Below are 25,863 nucleotides of genomic sequence, written 5' to 3' on the forward strand. Positions count from 1 at the left end.
TGGGTCCTAGGCAAATTTTTCAACCTTTGAGAATGGCAGGGATTATTCACTTTTTTTTTTTTTAACTGTTATTTGCTTCTGGAAATTCATCACTGTATCCTAGCCCTAAATTTTTTTTAATATATATTTTTTGAATGCTAAAAGGATTTGTCTTTTCTACTTTGTATTGTTTCAAGTCAGGATTGTATTCTATAATTTGTTCTGCTGTAAGTCTCACCTGCCCACAGACACCACTGCTCCTGGGTTAAAAATCTTTCAACATTTAAGGGGAGACTTTTCTAGATATTTCTTCTCTAACAGTTCAACCAGAAAAATTACCTGCTGTCCACTCAAAGATGTACTGTCTTAAACCAATGTCAGTGCATAAGAGAAGTATCAGAATCATCCAGTGCTTTTCCCAGACCACCTTAAGGTTACAGTCTAGGGGATAAGAGTACCCATTGTGACAGAAACCTCAGGTGGCCAGTGTGACTGCAGATAGTTTAGGACACCTGGGTGGCATGTAAAAATGCCTTATCAGAGCTGCCTTTCCTTTTGGGGGAAAAGTGAAGTTCCAAACAAATATTTCACAATCTTCCCCTTCCCTTCTCCCTGAATACCAGATACGTTAGTGTCTAGAGACAAAAATGTTCTTGTTAAAACATCTTTAGGTGGTTTCTGTTTCAGCTGACAAGTGTACCCTTGATATACAATACGCCTTCTTATTTACTTACTGTACTAGCAAATAATCTTTTTGACCTCCAAGCTTTCCCCACTCAAACACAAGAAAATTGTGGTCTTTAGGGTGTCCTGCAGGATATTTTAAAAGCAAGTATAGTTCTGGGTAAAGTTCCCTGTCTTAATAGAGTTTGAGTTATACAGGTGCATGTATTAGACAAAGTTCAACACATACATGCTTAAGATTTGTACATTTTATTATATATAAATTTAACCTCAAAATGTATTGAAGTCCAGTTAATGATATGCATGCTGAATTGTTTAGGGGAAAGTATACTGTTGCTTTGAAATGCATAAAAAAATTGATGGATTGATGATAGGTAGAGATGTATAGAATGTGATAAAGCAAATACAGTAAAATGCAAATGGGTATATAAGTGTTCCTGTAAAATTCAACTTTGCTGTATGTTTGAAATTTTTCGTAATAAAATGTTAGAGGGTAAACATGACACTAGAAGCTATTGCTTGTAATGCAGTCACTGCCTTAGGAAAAAATCTAAAACATTTTCTAAGGAGAGAAAATGATTAAAATTCCAGAGTATAATATTGTGTTATTGTTCATGCTCTGTGATTTAGCCTATGGGGGTTGGGGAGTGGATTGGAAAGAAGTGCTGCATCCTGTAACACTATTTTAGATCAATGAAGTAAAGATGACAGCAATAGTAATTTCATGCCCAAAGTTAATTTTTTTCTTCTATGGTCATTCATTTAACCAATCTCTCCTTTCTTGACAGCATAATCCTGAAGTCTTATTTTCAAAGAAAAGAAAGTGTTCTTAATGTCACTGAACTGTATTATGATTGAATGCAAGCAAATATTTGAAGAGATGAATCATTGATTCCTGGACTATTTGTTAGAGAGGGTTAGACCAGTTGGCAGATGTCTCTGTGATGAGCTGTTTATGATGGTAGAGGTCTGTGTTTTGAGTACCAGACCTCACTGCTTTAACACTAAACTTACTGAAAGCCCAAGTGTGATTCTACCCCCCTCTCAGAGCAGCTTTAAAACATATAAAATGTATTAATAAATCATAAATGATATAGAAATGGAAAGAATAGTCTTTACTTTCTTTTTTCAAAGGGAAGGGATCAAAATAAATAATACCACACTTCAGAGAAATAAATTTGCAAAGGAAATGTTTGATTATAATTATGCTCTTGCAGCAGAATAGCTGTGAACAGTGTAATGATTTTAAAAAGCATTACCATTTAGATGGCAATAAAAGTATTTCTACTAAGCAGTGGCATCCAGTGGTATCATTATCATCCAATCAGTTGATGATTGCCACAGCCGTAGATCTGTATATATTTAAATTATGTGAATTCTGTGACTAGCTCTTTTTTTTTTTTTTCTTCTAGTTTCAAAACTGACTTGACAATCTAATGCTAAGTAGTCTTCAAAGTTAAGGTAAAGTATATAGGTATTATAGTTGTGTTGCCTTTACATCATCTTTAGTCTTATTTATTCATTTTCCATTCCATTCAGTCTGTCAGCCCTTGCATAACATTGCCCATAAGCAGGGTACCATCTAGGTTCAGGATGATGCTTCATACGGTGGATCTGCTGGGAAATATAGGGAGCTGTTTTTATTCATTGTGTTGATAGTATACTGTACATAAATTGGATGTAACTCTTTTCTAATGGTTATTTTGGCTGACCTTTGCAAAAGACCAGGTTCAAAGATAGTCTCAGTTCATTTTTCTGGAAAAGAAGATAAACTTTTTAGACCCCAGAAGAGTCACCCTTTAGTGTTTCAGTTTGTCCCTTTATTCAGTCAATAGGTCCTGACTACTGTGCCAGGTTCTATAACACAGTGATTCCAGACCTGGCCACCATCACCTGGGGAGCTTTTAAGAAAGCACTTGCTTGGGCCACATCCTAGAAATTCTGATGCTGTCTATTGGAGTAGAATCAGGAATTTGTGTTTTAAGAAGTACCTAGGTGATTCTAATGCCCATCATTTTGGGGATGATTAAGCTACAATCTTTTCCAAGGCTCTTTGTCTGAAAGTATAGATAAGTAAAAGTTATTTGAGTACAGAGCAGATGAGTTCTATAAAAGATAAATTTGTTAGTTATCTTAGTGCTCTTAATTAAGACAAGTCTTATTCCAGAGCCCCCACCTCCTAGATTATTTAATTACTTCTGATTAACTATGTGCTCATTTTATAATAACATCTTGCATTTTTGGATCTAGTTTAAGTGTTGGGCATTGTGCCATGTGTTTTACACTTACTATTCCATTTCATCCTCACAGTACTACTGTGAGGTGTAAGAACTATTACTATCTTTATGTTTTAAAGTGTGTCAATAGTCAGGGTAATTAGAATGTGTGTCTGTAACTATTGCAGGGCTGGGATCTGTGCCCAAACTGTCTGACTGCAAAGCGGGTGCCCTGTACTGTAGGTGGCCTCTGACATCCTGTACAAAATCTGTAGGCTGAGTGTTACTGTCTCAAAACAATGGTCCTTGGAAAGTGGGCCACATAATGCTTTTTGGAATGAGATAAAACAAAACTGTCTAAAGTGTAATTGTTTAGCTTCATCACCCAGTCTTTTGCTTCAAGTGTTCACGATTTATTCTCTAAGAAGTGTCATGAGTGACAGCCATTTCAAGATGAAAAGGTACATATTTTTTAGTGCTGAATTAATCTGAAAGATCATACACTTTGTTCATTTATTTGTCCTGCTTTTGACTTTAACCCTCAAGAGCACTCTGTATGCTCACTTCAGAAAAAAAAAAATTTTAAGTATAACAGCTCTTATTTTTTTTTTCCTTTTTTGTTTCATAGTCTTTCCTTTGAAATACCTCATGATTTCTCCCTCCTGGCTAACTTCTTTACACCCGGTCTTATTCAGCTAGTTCTTAAAAAAGAAAGTCTTTGGTTTTAAAATACTGAAAAACTTTTTATTTTTTTACTCCCCATTTCCTTCTCAAATTTTGAGGTTGACATCATTTTCTGGGTCATTTAAGGAAAAAGACTCTTTTGGAAGAAATTGACCTGAACTATACTTGAGTTCAATTTAGAAATAGGAAAAAAAAAGTTTTAATTCTTCTCAGCTCCAAATTTACTCAGGTTTTTAAAAATACCTGTATTATTGAATATCTTCCATTTGCTTTGAAATGTGCTAAATGGAAATCTGCATAGATTTAATTATTCTACATTCAATTTAAGCCTTGACAAAAATTGTTTGGATAGAACAAAGTTTAAGAGTTTGGAGTCCAACAGATTTCTTTTTTCTTTCTTTCCTTATGTATTTCTGTATTTCTGTATTTATTTATTTTTAAATTAAAAAATTTTATCCATTAGAAATTTTAAATATGGCTTGTGATGGGACTCTCATTTCCCCTCCATGGATAGTCAGTTGTATCATCACAGGTTATCAAATAACACACTTTTCCACTGGTTTTCACTGTCTGCAAACTTCTTTTTAACCCAACTGCTTTTCTCACAGTCACTCTCATTAATTGTTTCCTGTTAATTATTCTAAATAGCTCTATAAGTGTTAGCATTAAACTAACTTTATAGGGTCCCCTGTCCTCTCCCCTTCAAGACTTTATTTTCTGGGACTCAAATTCACCTTGATATCCTCAAATCATTGCCAGCAGTTTTAGTGTACCTAATTGGTCTCCCTTCCTCAGGTATGCCTTCCCCAATTTAAAGTGTTGGATTGGATTAAATCTACTACTTCCATATCATGTCCATCCCAACTTCTATACTGATTGTGTGGAAAGGATTTAGAGAAGTCAGTGGAATTCCCTCCTGTTCTGATAACGTTGACACTGGGAGTGAGAGAGCACTTCCCCAGTAGAGAACATTCATTCCCAAATAGAGTTCCTTTGTAGCAAATCCTGGACCACTCCCTCTGCCATCTGCAGAGTATTAGCTGGTTTAATCACAGATTTTTATAGCATTAGTGGTTAAGAAACTATGATAATCCAGAATATGAATTTATATGCAGCCTTAATGGAATGGGGTAGTTTTATATATGTACTGGTATATAGAAAGATCTGTTGTTAAGAGGGGAAAAGCAAATCATAGAACATGGCAATGTCCAATTTTTTTTTTTAATGCCAATTTGTAAGTACATAATAATAGTTGTGGAAATAGATTTCTTGAAGCTTTTAGCAGGGGTTATCTCTAGGAAGGGAACGGGCCATAAAGAAAGCCTTTCAGAAAACAGCAAAAGACTTTTATAGCATTTAGGTCTTAAAACAAATGTGTATTCACTTTATTTTAAAAAATCACTGAATGAAAATTTTTAAATAATAATTTTAAGATTTCAAGGAAGTGCTCCAGTTGCATATCAGCTAGGCTACTGCCTAGTGGCAGACCTGCTACAAAAACTTGGATTCTTTACCTCCTTTCATCCAGATTGTTCCAATAGTGCCTTCTCTGTGAACTTTCTGTAAGAAGGGCCAAAGCATCACTTCTTAAATGTTGCTTTTTGGTCTTTCTCAGAAACCAGTATAATTTATAAGATCAGTAAAAATTTATACCAGGCACCTTCTAAAAGAGTTTTTTTTTTCTAGGGGGAGGGTATAGCTCAGTGGTAGAGAGTGTGCTTAGCATGCACGAGGTCCTAGGTTTAATCCCCAGTGACTCCATTAAAAAATAAATCAAAATAAATAAACCTAATTACCTCCCCCTGCAAAATAAATAAATGTTTTTAAAAAAACAAAACAAAACAAAACCGTTTTTTTTTTCTGGGTTCTGTCTCCTGTCCTTTTAATCATTGGAATCACTTGGTTATCTGCCCTCTGGAGGGGATTATATACCCTGGTCCCTGCAGTGATGGGAATGGTATTACTTCCACTCTTGGCTCGTTTAGAATGTGTTCTCTTTTAAAAGACTTATTTCCAGCTGAGTCCTTGCATCATGTTCCTAGCTGTACTTCAGTCACATCTTTTAAAGTACAACTGCCAAATTTTGAAGATGGCCTGACTTTTGAGGAAACCACCAAAGTCTGTGGTATTACTTGGCTCAATCATTGCTGTCTCAGTAGTCTGGAAAGAGATAATGCCTGTCTGTTGTACCTCCTTTCTCCTCTCCTCCCATCCTTGCTCCTCCCATTTCCCTCCCCTTCTCTACATGTTAGATTAGATTACATACTATATATATACATATATATATATATGTATATATATGTATACACACACATATACACATGTATATAAGACTTCCTATCTCCATCTATTTTTTTTTCTTCAGTTTTTCCCCTATGAGCACTAAACTGGAAGTATTTAGAAGAATTTGCTGTAAGCCCGCCCAAAATAATGGAAATAAAATTTTTTCTCTTCTAATCCTACTAAATTATTTTTAGAACTATGTAGAGCTAGTTATTCCTGATCCATTAATCAGTATATGAGGATTTAATTGTAAATAGCCAAGGGTTGAGTAGGGACTACACACAAATCTCTAGTCCTTATGGGTCCTAGTCTCCAGATCTCAATATGTTTTTTTACTTTTTGCTACGCAGCCGCATGTTGGTCTTCTGCTTCCAAGTCTTGACTTCTTTCCAGACCTAATCAGATTTTCTCAGTTTAATAAAGAGCTGGTTCTGTCATTAGGTTTTTTGATGATACACATGCTGTGTGGGATAAGAATGGCCAGCGACAAGTTCCTGGAGGACAGGGACTGTGTCTTGTTCATCTTTATTCTCCCGGTGCCAACCTCGTGCCTGGTATGAGTTGCTTAGTCAGTATTTTCAAACGAAGATCATTGGTGCATCCCTATTCTTAACTTTGTAGCAGACATGTACAACAAACTTATCATTGTAAAAATGTAACCTTGAGATATATATTTACCTTTCCCAAAACAGAGTCTTGCTTACATAGCAGAAAAGCTTTGTAACTACTGGTATGATTTCTGTAAACTCTCAAGAGAGCTTCCAAATGGGAAATCTGTGCAGTTTGTGTTATTTAGATGGAACATTCTATCCTTTTATTATTCTTGTTATCGAATGGGTGCTAACAACAAACATCTGAAATTAGATATTTTATTTGCAACATATTACATTTTCTCATACCTTTAAATTAAGAAAGACAATTTACTTTTTTGTATTCCACAAAAGGACCCCTTAAAACAATTGCATTCTTCTAAGGTGATTCTGTATAGATAAAAGCATCGTTTTTTTTTTAAAGGGTAGCTCCTGTGGTTTGCAAAGATAAAGTGTAGCAGTCAACTTTATACTATAATAAAAAGGAATTACTGGTTGTTAATTCTCTTATGCAAAGACCACTCTTTGTGTTGGAAACCTATAAAAATAAACAAAGATGATTCTTCATTGTAATCCTAATGTCTATAAAATCAAACTAGGGAAGTTTGAGTAATTGAGTAGCTAAGACCTTTGATTCATTTCCTTTTTTTAATTTTTTTTCTCTTTTAGAACTGCCACTGGATGACCAGGATTCTCTGTAATTGATAATGTTGGAGATCAGCTCTGCAACTTCCTTCAGCATTCAGTTGTTAAAAACAAATAGGATGCAAGTTCCTCCACTCCTGATTATGAAAACAGTACTTGGAAAACTGATAACTATCTAAATGATTGTCTTTGGTTGGGCCGTGTTCTTAGCGAGCAGAAGCCTTGGCCAGGGTCTGCTGTTGACTCTTGAGCACATAGCCCACTTTCTGGGGACTAGAGGTGCCACTGCTACCATGGGTAATTCCTGTATCTGCCGAGACGACAGTGGAGCAGAAGACAGCGTTGACACCCAGCGGCAACAGGCCGAGAACAGTGCATTGCCCGCTGCTGACATGAGGAGCCATCCCCGGGACCCCGTTCGGCCACCAAGGAGGGGCCGAGGACCTCATGAGCCAAGGAGAAAGAAACAAAATGTAGACGGGCTAGTGCTGGACACACTGGCAGTCATACGGACTCTTGTAGATAAGTAAGTATCTGACTCACAGCCACCTCCTATCTAATGAAAAGTCTTCTGCCAGGAACCATAACTTTTGGACTCCTTCAGTTCATTAGGATATATTTGCCAAGCCTTGCTTCTCACAGGCCAAGGGAGAATATTTTATTTCTCCTCTGATGGCAGAGTAGATTATAAGATTTGTTGTTTTCACTTGCCAGCATCTACTCCTGCCTGGAAATATCTAAACATTTCTGTAGCAGAAAACATTAATTAGAGCTATGATCTTACTAAGAGAATGTAGTCAATATGGAGTGAGTTTGTGTTGAAACTGCAGTAGGAAATGGTTTTACAGACTCACTCTTATCTTGCTTGACTATCTACTCCACTGACCAGAGATGCAAGATCAGTTGTTTAACCAAGAGCGTGGCTGCACATAACTTCTGTTGGCAATGGGAGGACATAGGTCAAGGCGAGTTTCATCCTCCTCCCTCTTTTATACCCCTTAGATGGCTCCCTTAGATCTATTTGGGAAGCTTGTAAATTGAAAGAAAATGCAGGGCACACCTGTACCTGTTTTGTTGTTTCTCCCTGCTTTGTCTAAGTATGAAATCCCAGATTGAATAACAATGAAATTAAAGGTCATTATTCCAGCTGAAAAAAAATATTTTAACTTAATCTTATTATACAGTAGTTAGGAGTAAAAGTTTTAGAATTATGGTGGACCAGGGTTCAAATTCTGCCCCAGCCCCTTAACTAGCTACATGACACTGGGTAAATCACTTCTTTAAGCCTCAGATTCCTCATCTATAAGAAGGGAATAATGCCTTTCTTACGAGGATTATTATGAAATAATGTATATAAAGCATATAGTACGGGGCCTTGCATGTAACAATTGCTCAGTAGATGAAAGTATTTTTTTAAAGTTATATCTGAGTTTTTGTTTTTTGGTTTTTTGCTTCAGGCTTTGCTAGTAAATTTAAGTATCTAAATTTGATCATCACATTTATAAAAACCCAGTTTTGTTTAGTTCCTCAAAAGTTATAGCATAAAGCAGGGTATACCTGTGCATATTATTATGAGGTATTCTTTTTTTTCCTCACAGAAGTAAATTTATTTTGCACATTTTTTTCTGTCCACTATGAACATGCTGGGAAAAGGTAATTCTTACAGATACTCTCCATAACCAGCTCAGAAGGGCCTTCCTAAGTTTATTAAAACCAGCTTTTGAGTAGTTCTGGTATCTGAATTAATTTAATCTTGATATGTTTATAGGAAATATCTATTGAATACAAATCTATGCCATTTACATCCCCCAAACTCAAGCAAGTTTGGGGTATGTAATATTATATATAAGTTGTTATATAAAGTTTCTTCATGGTGACATTTAAAACGTACTGTGAAATTGTAATGAAAAGTTGTCCTTCTCAAATAAGAAAGTAAGCCACAGCAGTGTTATTTAAGGAAAAACAGGTATACAATAGACTTTGTATTTTTAAAAAGGGTGATTAACAGGTGTGAGGGCAAGAAAGAGCTTTATTTCCAAGCTTCAGAAAAACATTACAAATTATAAGTGAATTTGTTGATAAAGTACATAATCCACTTACAGGAGGCAAGTAGCGTACATTGGAATAATATGGCAACTTTTACCGTAAATCTATTTGTACTGAATTATAGTTAAAACTCTTCTGAGAATGGAAAAATAAGGCAGATGCAGAGCAAATGTGAAGGGGCATGTTGGAGAATATAATGGTAAAACGGGGTTCAGACAGTTTGTAAACATATTTATATAGCTTGTTTTTTTAGAAACTGTTAAAGGGAAGAATTTCTTAGTCTATAAAGTTTATAAGACTGTTAAAATGAAACATGAAAGGCAATTAGGACAGATGAGCTTAGTAAGAATATATGTAAAAGGATGTATGTAGATATTGCAGTTATAAAATGATCTATGTTTAATGTTCTCTCTCTACTTGTTACTGTGGAGAGGATGACCTTGATTTGAGAAGACAGCACATTCCTAATGCCATTGTGAGAGAGTTGCTATAGGAAAGAACACTTGAAATACACTTATTTTAAAATCATTTTGAAGGTTGATTATTTGCATTTTTTTTTTGGTAGTGACTTTATCCTCAGATCAATAATGGTATTAGTTATTGTCATGTGCTTTGGGATTTTAGTTTGCAGATTCCTCCTGATAGAAGGTTTTTTCCCCTTCACTGTGTGTATGTTCTCCCTGTCCCTCCCTCCCTTCCTATCTTTCACTTTTGTTGTCTCCATCTGGGTCCCAGGGACCCTCAGTCTATGACTGAACCTAAAAGTGCTGGTTCTGAGTTCCCATCCCGCTATAGGAAGTCCAGGTCCTGCTGCGTGGCTTTCTCTGCCTTTTTCTGTCACTGAAGACTTCTAGCTCTATACCAGTTTCAGCTCAGATTATCATTCAGAACTTTTTCAACTCCTTTCACTGAGAGGGAAACCCTGTCCCAGCTTTACTTGGTGAGTCTGCCCGCATCCCTTGCACAGGTGGGGTTTTGGTCCCATTACCTACCGTGCAGGCATAAAGCTCCTGGTCACCTCTGTCTAGTTCCTGACCCAGAGTCCAGGAATCTTAATGTCTTTAACTTCTACCTCCCACTGAAAGTTTCTGCTCCATTTCTGTTCCACAAAGAATTTTATCTTGTTTTTTGAATGTAGGGGTATGTGTGTCCTTTAAGTGTGTCTGCATAGAATTCAGGTGCTCATATTCCCTATAGGTCACTGACCTTGTCATATTTTAATTATTTTTCCCTTTTTCCCTAATCTCATTGTCCTCTTTACCACCATCTCCAAGTATCAGTGGGTTACCATTCTAGTGAATTTAAGGGGTGTTCTTCCAGTTTACCTGCTGTATGTTTGTTTATGTCTGTATAAGGAAGTTTATCTACAGTGTTTTGTGTGTGATTTTTTTTTTTAATTTATGTAACAGATAAGTCTCTTTGGTTTTACCTTCTGTCAGCATTATGTTTGAGACCTGAATGTAATGTTGCTGAATGTAAAGCTACAACTGCTTCTGACTGCTATGGAGTATTCCTTTGTAAGTGTGAAAGTACTGTTATTTTGTTATCCTATGATCCAGTGATGGTCACTTAGGTCATTTAGTTTACCACTTAAAAATTTTTGTTCCTACAAATAGCACTGCAGCAAATAGTGTCATATGTATCTATCACCTGTGTGATAATCTCAATACTCAAAGCGTTGTTGAGTATATGCATACTTAATTTCATTATTGCCAGATTGTCCCAAAGCAATGTTTGTATCAGTTAATTATATCATTTAAAATAATTCTTTTAAATAAGAATTTTCTCTTGATAGGATGTGTCAAATACTGGCACCTAATGAGTACCTGAAGTTAATTTAGTAATTTCTATATTGCAAAGTTATTCTGAGGATTAAATGATTGAAGGCAATAGTTTTTATTTTATTTTTCATAGTGAAACAGAGAGCCACAATATGTAAACAAATAAATGGTGAATATAGTCCTTAAATAATTAGATTATCATTGTTAGATGGAAAATATTTTATTCATTGTTAAAGTTCCCCTAAAGCACCTCCTTAGGATTCCTGGGATCACAGTTTGAAAATCCACCGAAATAAGGGGGAAATGCCATTGTAGAGCAGTGACTAGACTATTAAAAAGCTGCTTGATTAAGTTTGGGTTTTTTTTTTCTAACATCATCTTACGAAGTTTAAGCATATAGTGATATTTCCCAGAAGAACACTTAAAAATGAAGATGTTTATGTAGGCCTTGCTTCCATGAGTCCTCAGTTGGGATTGTCATCTCCATCCCTGGCATTTCTTTAAGGTAAGTATGAGGAAGATGATATGGACCTCCCTGGCTTGTCTCAACTAGCACTGGGCCTCTAGAGGAAAGCTGAAAGTGGACTCTCATCTCCAGTTTTACTCCTGTGCTTTGACTTCAGGCCACATGGTGGTCCTTCCATGTGCCCTTCTACCCATTTTATTTGTGGGCCATCATGGACAGTGACCTTGGAAATGAGCACATGTGGTGTGGATTTGTCCTTCTAGGTTATAGCTCTGATTGTCTCTTTCATCTCTTTCTTTAGATTCACTCATGTTCATTTCTTCTTTCTCCTACACCTACACTTCCAGTTTGAATTTTTATTTGAAATTGTCGTTTCTTCTTCAAGTTTGATGTCTTGAATGTTTGTTTTTCAGTGATCAGGAACCTCCCTATTCAATGATTACACTGCACGAAATGGCAGAAACAGGTATTTTTTAAGTTTTTTTTAAAAAAAATTCCTAATTAATTAATGATTGTGAAGAAATGTAGCCACTTTTTCTTTTTAAATAAAAGATTTCAAAAATGCTTAACACATGACAAAGAGAAAAGCCCTCAGTTTATGGAAATTTTCCTGTACAAGTGCAGTAATTAATAAGTACTGTATAGTTAGTTCCAAATATATGCTGTATCTTTCAGTAATGGTTTTATCTCATGGAAATTATTAAAATAAAATTATTTTTGGCATTGACAGGTCTTTGACTTCTAGGATGGGGAGGGTAATTTTTTGTCCCTCAATTTCCTAAGTGTCATTCTGAAGATAGAGACAGTTGTTTCAGATACTTCATTTTCTCAGTTAACTCCTAGGCCATAAATAAGATGCTAAAAACTGTTTTAATCATAATTGGGAAACCTAGGACCATAGCTTGAATTTTCTCCAAATAAAAGATAGCCCCAAATCACCAGACTCCTGTAAGTTAGGATTCTTTGTCTCTACTGTGATGACTAGCAATCGATGACTATGTCCATGCCAAATATCAGCTGCTTAAAAGCTATAGGATGAAGGCCAAGCTGTTTCTATTTTAATGTGAAGTCATCTTGTGCTACAAGTTAAATATTTTCACATTTTAAAAATAGTGGCTCCATCATATAATCTTCTTGATTTGCTCTTAGATGAAGGATGGTTGGACGTTGTCCAGTCTTTAATTAGAGTTATTCCATTGGAAGATCCACTGGGACCAGCTGTCATAACATTGTTACTAGATGAATGTCCATTGCCCACTAAAGTAAGTTAATGCTTATCTTTTGTGAAACTGACATCTATGCTTAAACACAGGATGAATAATCACAAAGAGCATTTGATATAATGCATTTCCTCTTTATATATTGTGGGTCACTCTTATTTAATATTAATTTCATTATGTAAACTTGTTCTTTATTACTAATGAATTGCTACATCCCTCTTTCTAATAATAGCTTACTATTAAACTTCAGTTTAAATTTTTTAAAATGTTAAAAATGGAAGCATTTATATCTGAAATGGCAATCTTTGAAATGGAAGTGAATGTTCAATTGCTGAGCCAATTTTCTTATCTCTCTCTGAACAATTTCCTCATAACAAAAGTTTTTAAAATGCTTCTATTAAGAGAAAAAAACAATTATGCAGAAAGCACTTTTGAGTCTTAAACATGTTAAAGATTGGTATAACCTTGATTATCCCTTATGTAGAACAGAAGTATCAAACTTTCATGGTCTTACTCCATATGTTCAATGGAATCCTCTTTAAAAAATTTTTGGATTCTGGCATCTTTCATTTGTTTAAGCCTCAGACATTTGGGCCCAACATGGAAAATATGGACAGAAGGGAAAGGTCTTTGGCTTAGTCACTGATGAATTAATTAACCTTTGCCTGGGCTTATATGAGGTTTCTGTTATAATTTGCCTCAAAAACTCTGGTGATATTTGTTCTTGATTGGTAAAAAAAAAATTTTTTTTAAGTTACTTTTTGCTTCAACATCACTAGGCCCTATGGTTATCAATCATATTGGCATTCGGGTGGATTTAGTCTGTTTAATAGTTCAATAGTATATAGTATATATTTGCTACAACTGGTGCATTTTAAATTAAATGGTATTTAGCCATTCATGGGAGAAAATTTTCAGGTTGATTAAATATTTCCCATCACTAATGTTATCATTTGGATATGTTATCATTTGGATACATTATATTATTTTTGTATGGTCATTCTGAGTTAATTTAACACCGGGTTATAGCTTCTGTGTCAAAGAAGTACCTTGGGGAAGAAACCTAAGTAATATATTTGTCAAGTCCACTTGTATATTCTTGTTTTTAGGATGCACTCCAGAAATTGACTGAAATTCTCAATTTAAATGGAGAAGTAGCTTGCCAGGACTCAGGTCATCCTGCCAAACACAGGAACACATCTGCAGTCCTAGGCTGCTTGGCTGAGAAACTAGCAGGTAACTCTGGGAAGCTCCGCCAAGGAAGATCTTAAGTTGTTTGACGTTAAAGGGAAGATTGCACTGCAGGTCTTTGATCAAACCTGCTTTACCAGAAAGAAGTGTCTCAAAAGAAAAAAAAAAAATTGAGGGACAGGGTCTAACTGGAAAAAAATTACATGAGGCCACAGAGGTAAATGCAAGCTAATTTAGCTTTGAGGACTTTCAGGGGGAAATTTAAAATAAAAAGTTTTTCTTATTTTCTTTAAAAATAAGAGAAAAGGCTAAACTCAGTATGATAAAGATTATATAGGTATATGTATGTAATATACATATACACACACACTTTATTAAGTTTAGCTAGATAATGAAGAAATACTAGGTAGAGGAAGAGGAATTGGAGCAATTCCTGAGAATACAGGCAGATTTTTAACTTGTTTATGAGTGCTATTATCCATTTTAGGACAGTTAACAGCAAAGCTCAACTAGTTGTATCATTTATGGTGGAAGAAACAATGGGTTAGAAATCAGAGCACATGGGTCTGGTTCAGCCTCTGCTGTGTGCTCCCTCAGTGCCCTGGAGTAAGTCACTTCAGGACTGACTCTGTGGGCTCAGTTGCTCAGCTGTGAAATGGGGATAGTACTGTTCCCTACTTGAGAGCAGGAGACTTGAATAAGATAACACATTTGTTGAGTACCTTGTAAAAGAGTTCTACATGAACAATTTTATTAATATTAGTTACTAATTCAAAATCATATTGCACACTTAATTATATCCAGTGTTTGTTGTATTCATCTAGGTCCTGCAAGTATAGGTTTACTTAGCCCAGGAATACTGGAATATTTGCTACAGTGTCTGGTAAGTGAGACATCAAAGCTAGTTATTCTTAGTCATCTAGAATTGTGCATTTTTCGAAAATTACCAGTTTAGCCACTGGCACAGAGAATGGAATCAGCTATAAATTTTATTTGCAGGTGTTTCCTGAGTGTTTATTCCCGCCTATGTTAAAAAAATAAAAAAAGGACAGGATAGGAATTTATTGCAAGCAAAAACAGCTGAGTTGGTCTGGTTTTAAATTTAGTCATAAGGTATCTGCTACGATTGGCTTTTTTGTGTGTGTCCTTAGAGTCTGCCAAATGGTAGTAGGAACCTTCCCAGTGGAAACAAAATTACATGGCATTCTAAGCCAGGAAACCGTCAGGTTAGATTCCCAGTGTATATAAATCTCTGTTCCTCCATCCCTCCCCACTCTCTACTGCTCTTAAAATTATTGTCATGGAGCATTTGATATATTGTCTGTGAAGCTTGTGGTTGGCTGAGGCTGTACTGTGGGATCTCTCACATTGCTGGACGGCAGTCTTGACTGGTCTGTACTTTTAAAAGTTATTTTTGCAGGCCTAGTGTGCATTGGCCTTTTTCAAAATCTGAAAGACCTTATTTTTTGGTACCTATATGAGATGTACTTAAAGCATTTAACACTATGCTAGGCAAGCACTGCAGGGATACAGAAGTGGCATAACAGCCCTTTGCCCTCAAGAAGTTTCCTGGCTAGTTGAGGGAACAAAACTACTCAGACAAGATAATTAGCCTCCATTTTATGACAGGATATGATCAAGGACGAAATTGCTTCCTTCAAACTAAGTGCCAAGAGTTCTGAGAAGGTGATTGGGAGGTGGGAGGGATTAGTGGTAGGGGCTGGGAGTCATGGGAGGCAGACTTCCTGATGAAGGTGGGACCTCAGTTGGGTCACGCCATAAGGTTAGGATTTGATTGTGTACACAGGAGGGGAAAATTGGGTTTCTCGGCTAAGGGCACATCACCAGCAGAAGCCCAGATATAGAAATGGCCATGTTCCCAGCACATTACAGAGAACTGACTGGTGGGAAAACAGTGTTGAGAGGCAGGAGGACATAGATTGCATAGCCAGGTCAGGAGGACTCAGGGCCTGCAAAGCCAGACAGAGGGACTGAGGATGGATATGGTGAGAAGCAGGGTGCTAAACAGGCTTTGCCGCAGGGGAGGATAGTGGTTATATGGGCTTTGCAGAACCTAGCTGGTCACCAGAGGAGAGAGCAGAAATCATCTGATGCTCTAGAGCTCCTTTGCAGGCCCCTAACGTAGCTATGGGAAAGGATGGATCTGAGGAGATGTGATGTTAAACAGATAGACCTTCTTTAAATCTGAACACATGTGAGTGACATGAGCTTAAATGTAACTGAAAGAGCTCACTTGTTGCCCTCTTCCACCTACCAGCAGCATTTATGGAATTCCTTTCAGAGAACAGATTGAAAATGAAACCATTTGTTGTTAATATCATTATTTATAATTTGGGGACTAGTGATGAAAAGTTCTTTCTAGGATTCTGAATAGAAAGCCATTTTTAGCTATACTTCTAGGCTTCTGTTTGGCTTGCTTAAATGAATATAAGAATCAGCATGATTTTATTTAACAAAGCTTTAATATAAATGTTACTAAGTAAAATAACATAGTGCATTTAACAAGATACTTTTGAAAGTTCCATATCTATAAATGAACCCTGTAACTTCAATAAAAGAATGTAAAGTTTTAAGAGACTCACTTGTTTCTTACTAACAATATTAGCAAATGCATAATCAAGGACTTGAATAAGTAAAACTTCTGACTGCTCCGGAAACAATCTAGCACATATTGGATAAGAAAAGGAAATTGATAACTTGCTGCCTCTGCAGGGGAATAATTTTTTGTTTTCTTATCTTTTGTTGTCTTTCAGAAATTACAGTCCCACCCCACAGTCATGCTTTTTGCACTTATCGCTCTGGAAAAGTTTGCACAGACAAGTAGGTATAGTGACTTCTTGCACTGATGATCTTCTGTATCACTTGTTAAACATCTTATTTTTCTTAGTTACTGGATGAGCTGACGCTTTTGAACCCCATCAAACATGCATACATTCTTATGTGTCTGGGTAAACACCTCAAGGCCAGTAAGATGTAACAGTAGCAAAGGCAAGAGTTTTCTCACCTAAGAGTCAGAACTCGGTGACTGTGATTACCTACTTTTTTAGAGCTAAAAATTGTGATGATATTGCTGCTTTCTAGAAAATAGAGCTCTTGGGCTTTGTCATTATAGTTTCCATATTCTCTAATTATCTCTTCTCACTCCTTCCCTCCACTAATCTGCCCGGCAAATCATCCTACTCTTTCATGGTTAATGTAAGGTTTATGTCTTCCCAAACAGGTGAAAATAAATTGACTATATCTGAATCCAGTATTAGTAACCGGCTTGTCACATTGGAGTCCTGGGCTGATGATCCTGATTACCTGAAACGTCAAGTTGGTTTCTGCGCCCAGTGGAGCTTAGACAATCTCTGTAAGTGGGAGTTGTCCTTTACTAAAATGCTTGTTTACATTTCTAAATCCATTTCCTGTATAGGATCACTGGTCTTTCCTTTGTAATAATGAGTGAGTCTTTCTATATAAGGTCCTCTACTGCTAGGTTGGCTGTATAGTAGCAGAAAAGGATTCCAGGGGCTCTTCGGACAATTAGATGGAATGCTTCTAACTGCAGCACTCTTCTGTTCAAAAACTCTTACTAGTACCCTATTTCCTGCTTCATCAAGGCTGTTAATCAGATGGCACTGTCTAATCGACTCTTCCCAACACAGACTCTTTTCTCACTGTCCTACGAGCAGGTACCAGTCATTGCTACCCCTGGGCCTGTTCCCCTCACTTGGAATTCCCTCTCTTTACTCTTTTCTCTATCCCAACTTTGCTCCTCAAAACTCAAGTCGTGTCTTACTGATACCATAAAGGTTGCTCCCTCCCAACTTTTCTTTTTCTCCTCCAAGGGCTACTAGAACTAAAACCATTCTACTGCTGTATCCTCACCCTAGCTCCATGGGTAGCACTGTGCTAAAACACAGTTGGACATATAAGCCTCTGCTCCTACTGCAACACTCTGGGGAGTTGCTCAGTGTACGGCCTGTGTAGTGCCAGTTAAAGGATATTTCTGAAAAAGTAGCATTTGGAGTTTGTTGCATGCAAAATAATGACAGTAGGGAACAAAAATACAAACCTAGCAGTGCCGCATTTACGAGCATTTGCTTAATTAATCTTCATACGGCAGGGTAGCAGCAAAGCCAGGGTTGTAAGTCTACCAGCTGTGCCGTTCATGACCGCCTCCACTTCTTACCTGGAATGGCAGCTAGCAATGACAGTAGCTTTTCTCCCACAACAACCTGCCTCAGAAACATGCCCGCTTTTTCTTTGCAGTTTTAAAAGAAGGTAGGCAGCTGACCTATGAGAAGGTGGACTTGAACAGCATTAGGGCCATGCTGAATAGCAACGATGTCAGCGAGTACCTGAAGATCTCGCCCCATGGCTTGGAGGTAAAGTTTCTGTAGACGGACCATTCTGAGGAGAAAATCTTGTTCTCATTTTCATGCCCTGGTTCTGAACAAAAGCAATTTCTTGCAAAATAGATGGAAGTTTATTACATACTCAAAGAGTGGTTAGAGGTAGAAGTGGCGGGAGAGAGGGTGTTTAGGATATTACTTACTCTTTCATATCTCATGTGGTCCCATAAGCACTGTAATGTTTATTGACTGGTTTAAATGTCTGATTTTAATCTCAGCCATTTTACTCAGCTAAAAGTACAAAGACTAGTGTTTTTAGAAGAGGCCCACCCTTTTAAAAATCCCTGCATAACCAGTGATATTCAGTCTAGAGCTTCACCTTCTCCCTGTATGTTGGAAATGTTGCTGATTTGGGGATAAAGCTTGATGAAAGAGCTGCTTATATACAGGAAGGTACCATAAGGCACTAGACATGTCAAGATTAAAGAGCTATTTGAAGAATGGCTGCAAACAGCTCTTTGATCTTACGTCTTGCCAAATGCCTTATGTAGTTTTCAGCTGTAGATTATTTTTAGGTACCCCATCTTATACCCTTCAATATCCTCTCCCTCAGTCTCCCTCCGTAACAAGTACAGGTCAAAGCAATGTTTATGCGTTTGTAAAAGATTCTACTATAAGAGCAAATCTCTGTAAGTACTTAAAAATGAAGCCAGTAGCCTTCACTAATTCTTAATTTTGAGGTCTTCCAGTCCTTCCAATCCAGAACTCCCTGGAAATAAAACTATAAAATAGAGTGTGCTTCATTTGCTTTTCTACTTTTTGTCACTGCAAATGCACAGAGAAGGAGACAGTAGTCCACCAGGAGCTTTAATGAGGAAGAATACATTCAATCTCTGAGTAGTCAGTCATCTCTGGTGGTCTTCAGACATTAATGGTGGGCTGTCATGCTCTTTGATTTTTCCAGGCTCGCTGTGATGCCTCCTCTTTTGAAAGTGTGCGTTGCACCTTTTGTGTGGATGCTGGGGTGTGGTACTATGAAGTAACAGTGGTCACTTCTGGCGTCATGCAGATCGGCTGGGCTACACGAGACAGCAAATTTCTCAATCATGTAAGTACCTTGGACAGCTGTGCAGATGGGGGCTGCAGCATTTTTTTTGGTGAATGGGTGGAGGATTCTCATTTTTCAGACAGGTTTGCACAATAATTGTTCCTTGGGCTGAAGCATCTGGGGCCAGATCCCTACAGCGGTTTTCTAAACTGCTTCAGAAATAGGAAAACACAAGTGAAATTGTCCCTCAGCCTTTTTTCCCCCCTTGAGTTTTAAGTTCACATTAATTTTCCACCCAGAGTTTGGATATGTCCTTTTTCTTTGCAGGCTCTCCTCTGGATCCAGCCACATCTTTGGCTCAGTTTTTATACTGGGATTAGTGATGGTTTCTACCTTGCATTTAAGCTTTAGGAACTTCATAGAATTCTGTTACTTTCATAGATACTAAATGCTGGCTTGACTCCTCTTACTTTACTTTTACCTTGTAATTAGTAGGCACATTTCTTTTCAATATTTAGTATTTATCTTTTGTTATTGAAAGCTGAAACATAAAAGGGAAGATTAAATCCAGTAGAGGGAGCAGGATTGGGCTACTTTTACTTCAGTGTGAGAGGTTGGGGTTCCTCCCTTCCCTACAGATGTTGATTTCTTGACACTTTATACCCTTCTAATGCCCAGCCCAATGAGCTTTCTTCTATTAGTCACATTATAAGCCGTTTGGATTTAATCCAGTTTTGATCAGGAATATTTTGTGGACATAAGGTTTTTACCCTTTGAGAAAAGCCCCTCAGATTTTGTTTTGTTAATCTGAATAATAGCTTCCCATCCCATGTATAAGGGCCTGGGATGGGTTTTTAAAGTGATTCAACAAAGTCAAACTAAACTTGCCTGCCAGAAGGATAGTTTCTAAAGGGCCCTTTCAGCAAGGCCATACAGCATCCTGGAATTGTTCATGGCACTTTAGTAAACTCCTTGCTGGAAAGTGACAAATTGAAGAAAGAGGGCCAGTGGAGAGATCAGGTCTGGATTCTTGTCCAGCGTGGAAAACTAGACCCCAGTCTGCCACTGCTTTTGTTGGGAATCTTTCCTGATGCAAGGCCTCCTGGTCAATTAGGTCTTAATTGAAACATGGAAGCATGAGGCTTTTTTGTGGCACCATGTAGTCAGAAGTAATTGGGTCTGAAGAACAATGCCAGTTAGTCTTTTAGTGCCGAACTTGAGCGTTGATTTAAAGAACATACTGTAAGTTACACTGACAGCCCGCCCCAAATGATGTCCTCAGGATGAGTTTTTCAGGACTTAAAAAATCTTACTTTCCAGAGCACCTTCATTTTAGAGCCTATCATCCGATCCCCACAATTTTTACTGTCACATTTTCCATTTCATAGATTAGAAAACTAAGTCTGAGAGGGGAGCATAAAGGAACTAGGACTAGAATTCAGTCCCCTTTCTATTCTACAGTAGTTGTGTTCTTTGCATTTGAAAATGGGGCAAATCCCAGAGAATTAGCTAGCCTCCTCATTTGGAAGTAAAAAATTGTTCCAGAACTAAAAGAAATGTGGATTTCTCTAGAGAGGACGATTCAGTGTAAAATTTGTCTCTCCTGATTTGGCAGCAAACACACTGCAGGTCTAGGTGTAGTCACATTGTGACTGAATGTTGTAATTTGGGGGGGGGGGCAGTGAAGCTGAATAATTTTATCTGGTGGATGAAACTAATTTCTGCCATATATTTGCATAAACTTTGACTTCTCAAATTAAGAGGTTTAAAATAGTTTTCCTATACTCCAGATTGCTTGATAGACTGTTAATTTCTTTAAAAAATAAAAACAAAACATTTTTCCTTGATCCAAGTACTGGTTGGTTAGAAATGGATGAAGTCTGATGTATCTTTTCCCAAATGTAGGATTTTAATGATGTTGCCATACTTACAACTTTGCTTCAAATGGACACTGTTCTGGTGATTCTGAATGTTTTTGCCTGTACAGACAGGGTGTGGTTTTATGAAATAAGTCATTCCTAGGATACACCCAGTTTCCAAAGATTTGAAGTCCATTCATAATGCTTCTTATTTTAACTCTTACTGCTTTGGTTTCAGTTTTGAAAGAATGACCAGAGTGTTGAGCTGTGTATCTTTATAGGGGTTGGCAGGAACAAGTCTCCAAGGGTGCATTTTGACTTATATATCTTTTATCGTTTTGCGAGCTTCTACCATGTGATAGGTCTTTCACATACCCATCTCTAATCATTTTGAAGTCCGGGAAGGTATTATTCTCCCATTTAAAGATGAAAAGAATGAAGTTCAGAGAAATTAATTTAGAAACTTTGCCAAAGTCACCTAGCCTCCAACTAACTACTGGAGAAGAATTCAAACCCTGATCAAGGTAGCCCTGCTCCTTTCCCTGTTGAAGCCTCTTGCCTTGGAGAAAATAAATCTGTTATCTTAAAGAGAAAAAGAATGACTATAAACCTATCAGGAGATCCCACACCATTGAGGGCTTTGGGAACTAGACAGACTCAGGCAACACCAGAAGGCCAAGAGACAGGAAATAGAACAGCCAGTGTTTTAGAGGTCATGATGTCAGCACTGCCACCACAAATCAGTCCCATCCATTCCTCCATGGGGGGCTACTCACACCACACTGGGGGTCTGATGGGCGGGTCCAGTTGGCTAAGCCTAGGTAACATCTTACCCCTCTACCTCCAGAGCAGAAGGCAGGACACTGTATCTTCATTACACTCCCCATAACAGGAAAGGGTCAGGATGCTAGAGAGCAGAAAAAAGGATGGTGTCTACCGCCACAGGAAAGGAATCAAAATATTCCTTAAATGACACGCTATGGATAAACCCTTTTGTTTGTTTTTAGTAATGTTTCCATTGCTAAATTATATATAACCAGAAACGGGCAGATCAAAATTAGCACCCCAAGTGCCAGGATAACTACCCTGTTCTCTCATTTCTCTGTCTCAGCTGATGGAAGCCATAGTTAGTCCTGCTGGGAGTGTTTTCATGTTGGAAGAGGGTGTAATACATCTAGATTGCTCTTTGATATGTAAGCTCAAAGGGATTTTTAAAGGGATCTCTACTTAGCAGAGGTCCCTAGTTCTTAGCCTGTAGAAGTTGACCTGTGGTTAAAGTTATTAGAGTTCTTCCTTTGCCCCACAGTGCCACTCCATTGTGAAATTCATTCAGGCACAGAAGACATTGCATGGTAAAGTTTGCTGTTAATCAGTTCTTGGTGACTAGGAATCTTCTATGAATTTCAAGTGTTCTGTGGAGGACTTCCTAGGACATTAGAAAGGGAAGCTAGAAAAGAATTGCTTGCCTTTTGCCTGTGCCCCCACACCCACAAAATAAAAAATAAGTTTATTACTTATTTGTTCAGGCTTTGAAAGGGATTAGCCAGGTGTTCTTTCTAACAGACAGGTGAATTTCTTCATATCCTTTTGTGAGTTCATTTAACTCTTGAGTAGTCTGAGTAGGACTGTTAGAACAGCTGATTAAGAAGTCTCACTTCAGAGAACACTCATCTGAATTCAGTATGTTGTAGTCCAAGTAGTCAAGGAATATGTTGGAGTCTTTTTTCCAGTCTATCTCCTTATTTCATTGTTTATCACATAGAGTGAGAAGACTGTCGTCAGGATCTGAAATCTTACTTGGATTTGGCCCATATTTTCGTTGCCTTTCTTCACTAGAATCTTTCACCGTTGACTCTTAGATAGCAGTTGTCTGATCTGCATGCTTCATCTATTTCAATTTTTTTATATGTACTCAAAATAATTTCTTAAGATCCCATCCACCCTTTTATGTTAACAATAAAATAATTGTGAAATGATTAAAAGGCAGTAAGTAATAAAAGAAGCTACCAAGGACCTGTATGATGTTCAAATTGAGCGGATCTCAGAATACGTATTAGCTGATTATCCACTGTAACTTTTCTCTTGTTTCAAGTTTTGAAATCTCTGAGCATGTGGAAGTTTTACATGCAGGAAAGATGTTTGCCAAGCCACTGTGAAGTAGAAAGCACACCAGCCTTGGAATCAGATAATTCCAAGGTCCAAACTTGACTTTTTAGTAATATGTCTTTGTGCAAGCTGGTTGACTTCTGTGAGCCTTTATTTCCTCTTAACACAGAACATAAACTTGGAAAGTATTTGTTGGTGAAGTCATTGTCTGTTTTGACTCTACATCAGAATTGTAGTATTTTCCAAGAACCGTAGACTCTCCCTTCAACCAAAAAGCTTAGAAATTCCAGCCACTAGGTTAATGATTATAAAAGACACACTCTTTTTTCCCAGAACACAGCAGGCAGAACCTTGCTAATCTTCTCGGCCCTGTCTCCCCCCAGGAAGGCTACGGCATTGGGGATGACGAATACTCCTGTGCGTATGATGGCTGCCGGCAGCTGATATGGTATAATGCCAGAAGTAAGCCTCACCTACACCCCTGTTGGAAAGAAGGTATTCATTCCTCTCCATCATGAATTTATCAACTAGGTTAAGACATCTGGTTATGATGAGACATCTATTCTGTTAGGCCTTAAAATGTTTTACTGGAAAAAGATTAAATATGAAAAGGGATATTGGCATCTGTATCCCCTGCCATGGACGTGAACAGTACCCTCCTGATAGTCACCTCTGGTCAAGCCCTTCCTTTAGCAAAATATTTCAGACTATAAACTATTTTTAATTTAGTGGAAAATTATCATTCTATTTTCTTCTCTGGATATGTGTCTTGAATCAAAGCAGCCATGGAGATATTGAGGACATTGAAATTGTAATGCCAATAAATGAGGTTGTTTTCAGAGAATCAGCACTATTCAGTGGACACATTCTGGATGCCTCTAGAGCAGCTTTTAAGAAGGACTCAAGCATTTTTGGCCTCAGACACTTCTGCCCAGCCTCAGTTCTCCAGGCGTCAGGGTTGGGATGCTGTAGAGGGCATAGGCTACCAGGACTCTCAATCATGACTCTAGGATTTTAGCAAGAATATATCTTATCCAAAAAAAAAAAAAAGAATATATCTTATCAACAGCATCTTTTTTGCCGCATTCAATTTTTGTTCCAATCAGTTTGCAATATCCAAGGCCTTAGTCCAATTAAGGTTATTGAGTCTTTTTACCCTCAAATAAACATACAGTGAAAACAGGGCTTCCCTGCTGGCAGGTGGTATAGCACCGGGCCTCCTGGGACCCCGCCTTGTTCTGAAGACGAAGAGTCATATCGTAGGGGATGGAACCTCTGGAAAAATTTCATTCCCAGCGTTGGAGCTAGATAGGGGATATAGCCAGGCTCCTTCTCCAAGCTGCCCTCTCTCTGTTTCCCGCCCCAGTCAGCAATATAAATGTAAACTGAATTTTCAGGCTTGCTAAGAGAGCAAGAATTTGACCACTGCCCTGAGGGGCCAGCTCCTCTTAATTAACTAATTGATAGTGTGGGAAAGTAAAAAACCTGAAAAGCCTACATAAGCCATAATTTTAATGACTCGCAGGTTCTTTAAGGAACATAGAACTTCTTCATTTAACAGAGTGTGAGATAGAGGCACTGTCTGCAAAGACTGCCTTGTATGTTTTTTTTAAATAATTTTTAAAAGGATTATTGAAGTTTATTATAAAAATTTGGAAAATAGGGTTGAAAACCAAAGTGAAACTAAAATCCCTTGTAATTCCTCCATCCAGAGCTTTTTTTAAAAAACACAATTCGGTGTATATATTTTTTGTCATTACACTTACTATGCCTTGAACAGCTTTCCAGATTATTTAAATAACATTATTTTTAACAGCTTTTCAATATTCCCTTATATAATAGTATTATATTAATCGATGCCTCACAGTTGGACAGTTACATTTTTGCCTTTTAAAATTATTATTATTAAAAAAGTATAAACCATTCTGGATTTTCTCAGAATAAATCCTTAGAAGTGAAGTGAATCTTCGCTGGCGAGAGGGATACAGAATTTTAACGCTTTTACTATATACTGCCAGATTTTCTTCCACTAGCATTGAGTGTTCTTTTTTTTTTTCTGTCATCACTGTGTAATTTCATGTGTTTATCTTTGACAATTTAAAAAACAAGAACTTTGAGTGAAGATGAATGCCTTAGGAAAAAAAAAATGTGTGGAGGCAGTTTTTACCTCAGGGAGTTCTAACTTTCACCAGAGAGGCAAAGAAGCCCGTGATTTTGATCTTACCATGTTTTCTGGTCCCAAAATGCACATTTCCTCCCCATTTTAACATCTTTGAAATTGGGATGCATCTTACAATTGACGGCTTTTCATACATTAACTGGCAGCATTTTCCTCTGAATGGTACATTAAAGTATTGGTATGAAGGGGTCATATCAGTTGCAGAAGAAACAAGAAAGATGAACATGTTGAATGCATGGCTACAAAAGCGGGCTTAATGCAGTGACATTAAAACCCTTGAGACAGCAGAATCCTTTAGGATATCTAACAGTGTTGCACTTTATCTTCTAGGAGACACAGTAGGATTTCTGTTAGACTTGAATGAAAAACAGATGATCTTCTTTTTAAATGGTAACCAGCTGCCTCCTGAGAAGCAAGTCTTCTCATCTACTGTGTAAGTTCCTTTTCTCAGTCAAAAATGTGAGTAGATGCATGGAATGTACTTTTCTCAAGGGGAAAAAAAAAAATAACAACTTTGTCCATTTATGT

At 37.4% G+C, this 25,863-nt stretch overlaps 1 protein-coding gene across 4 annotated transcripts in view; it reads left to right on the forward strand.

The window, feature by feature from the left end:
- The window catches only part of RSPRY1 (ring finger and SPRY domain containing 1), a 42,610-nt gene that overhangs the window by 4,755 nt on the left and 11,992 nt on the right, over positions 1-25,863 (forward strand). For 3 of the 4 annotated variants that reach the window (XM_006190124.3, XM_032486384.1, XM_014563844.2), the window contains exons 2-12: positions 7,106-7,607; positions 11,788-11,840; positions 12,524-12,636; positions 13,704-13,830; positions 14,610-14,668; positions 16,560-16,626; positions 17,027-17,158; positions 18,061-18,176; positions 19,108-19,251; positions 23,540-23,651; positions 25,666-25,768. In XM_006190124.3, the coding sequence (XP_006190186.1) occupies positions 7,261-7,607; positions 11,788-11,840; positions 12,524-12,636; positions 13,704-13,830; positions 14,610-14,668; positions 16,560-16,626; positions 17,027-17,158; positions 18,061-18,176; positions 19,108-19,251; positions 23,540-23,651; positions 25,666-25,768 (1,373 nt within the window). In that variant the 5' untranslated portion in view covers positions 7,106-7,260. Of the gene's footprint in view, positions 1-2,075; positions 2,125-7,105; positions 7,608-11,787; positions 11,841-12,523; positions 12,637-13,703; positions 13,831-14,609; positions 14,669-16,559; positions 16,627-17,026; positions 17,159-18,060; positions 18,177-19,107; positions 19,252-23,539; positions 23,652-25,665; positions 25,769-25,863 lie in introns of all 4 variants that reach the window. The other variant, XM_032486383.1, reaches the window with a different exon arrangement.

Source organism: Camelus ferus, chromosome 9, assembly GCF_009834535.1.
Source record: "Camelus ferus isolate YT-003-E chromosome 9, BCGSAC_Cfer_1.0, whole genome shotgun sequence".
NCBI classification, from domain to species: Eukaryota; Metazoa; Chordata; class Mammalia; order Artiodactyla; family Camelidae; genus Camelus; species Camelus ferus.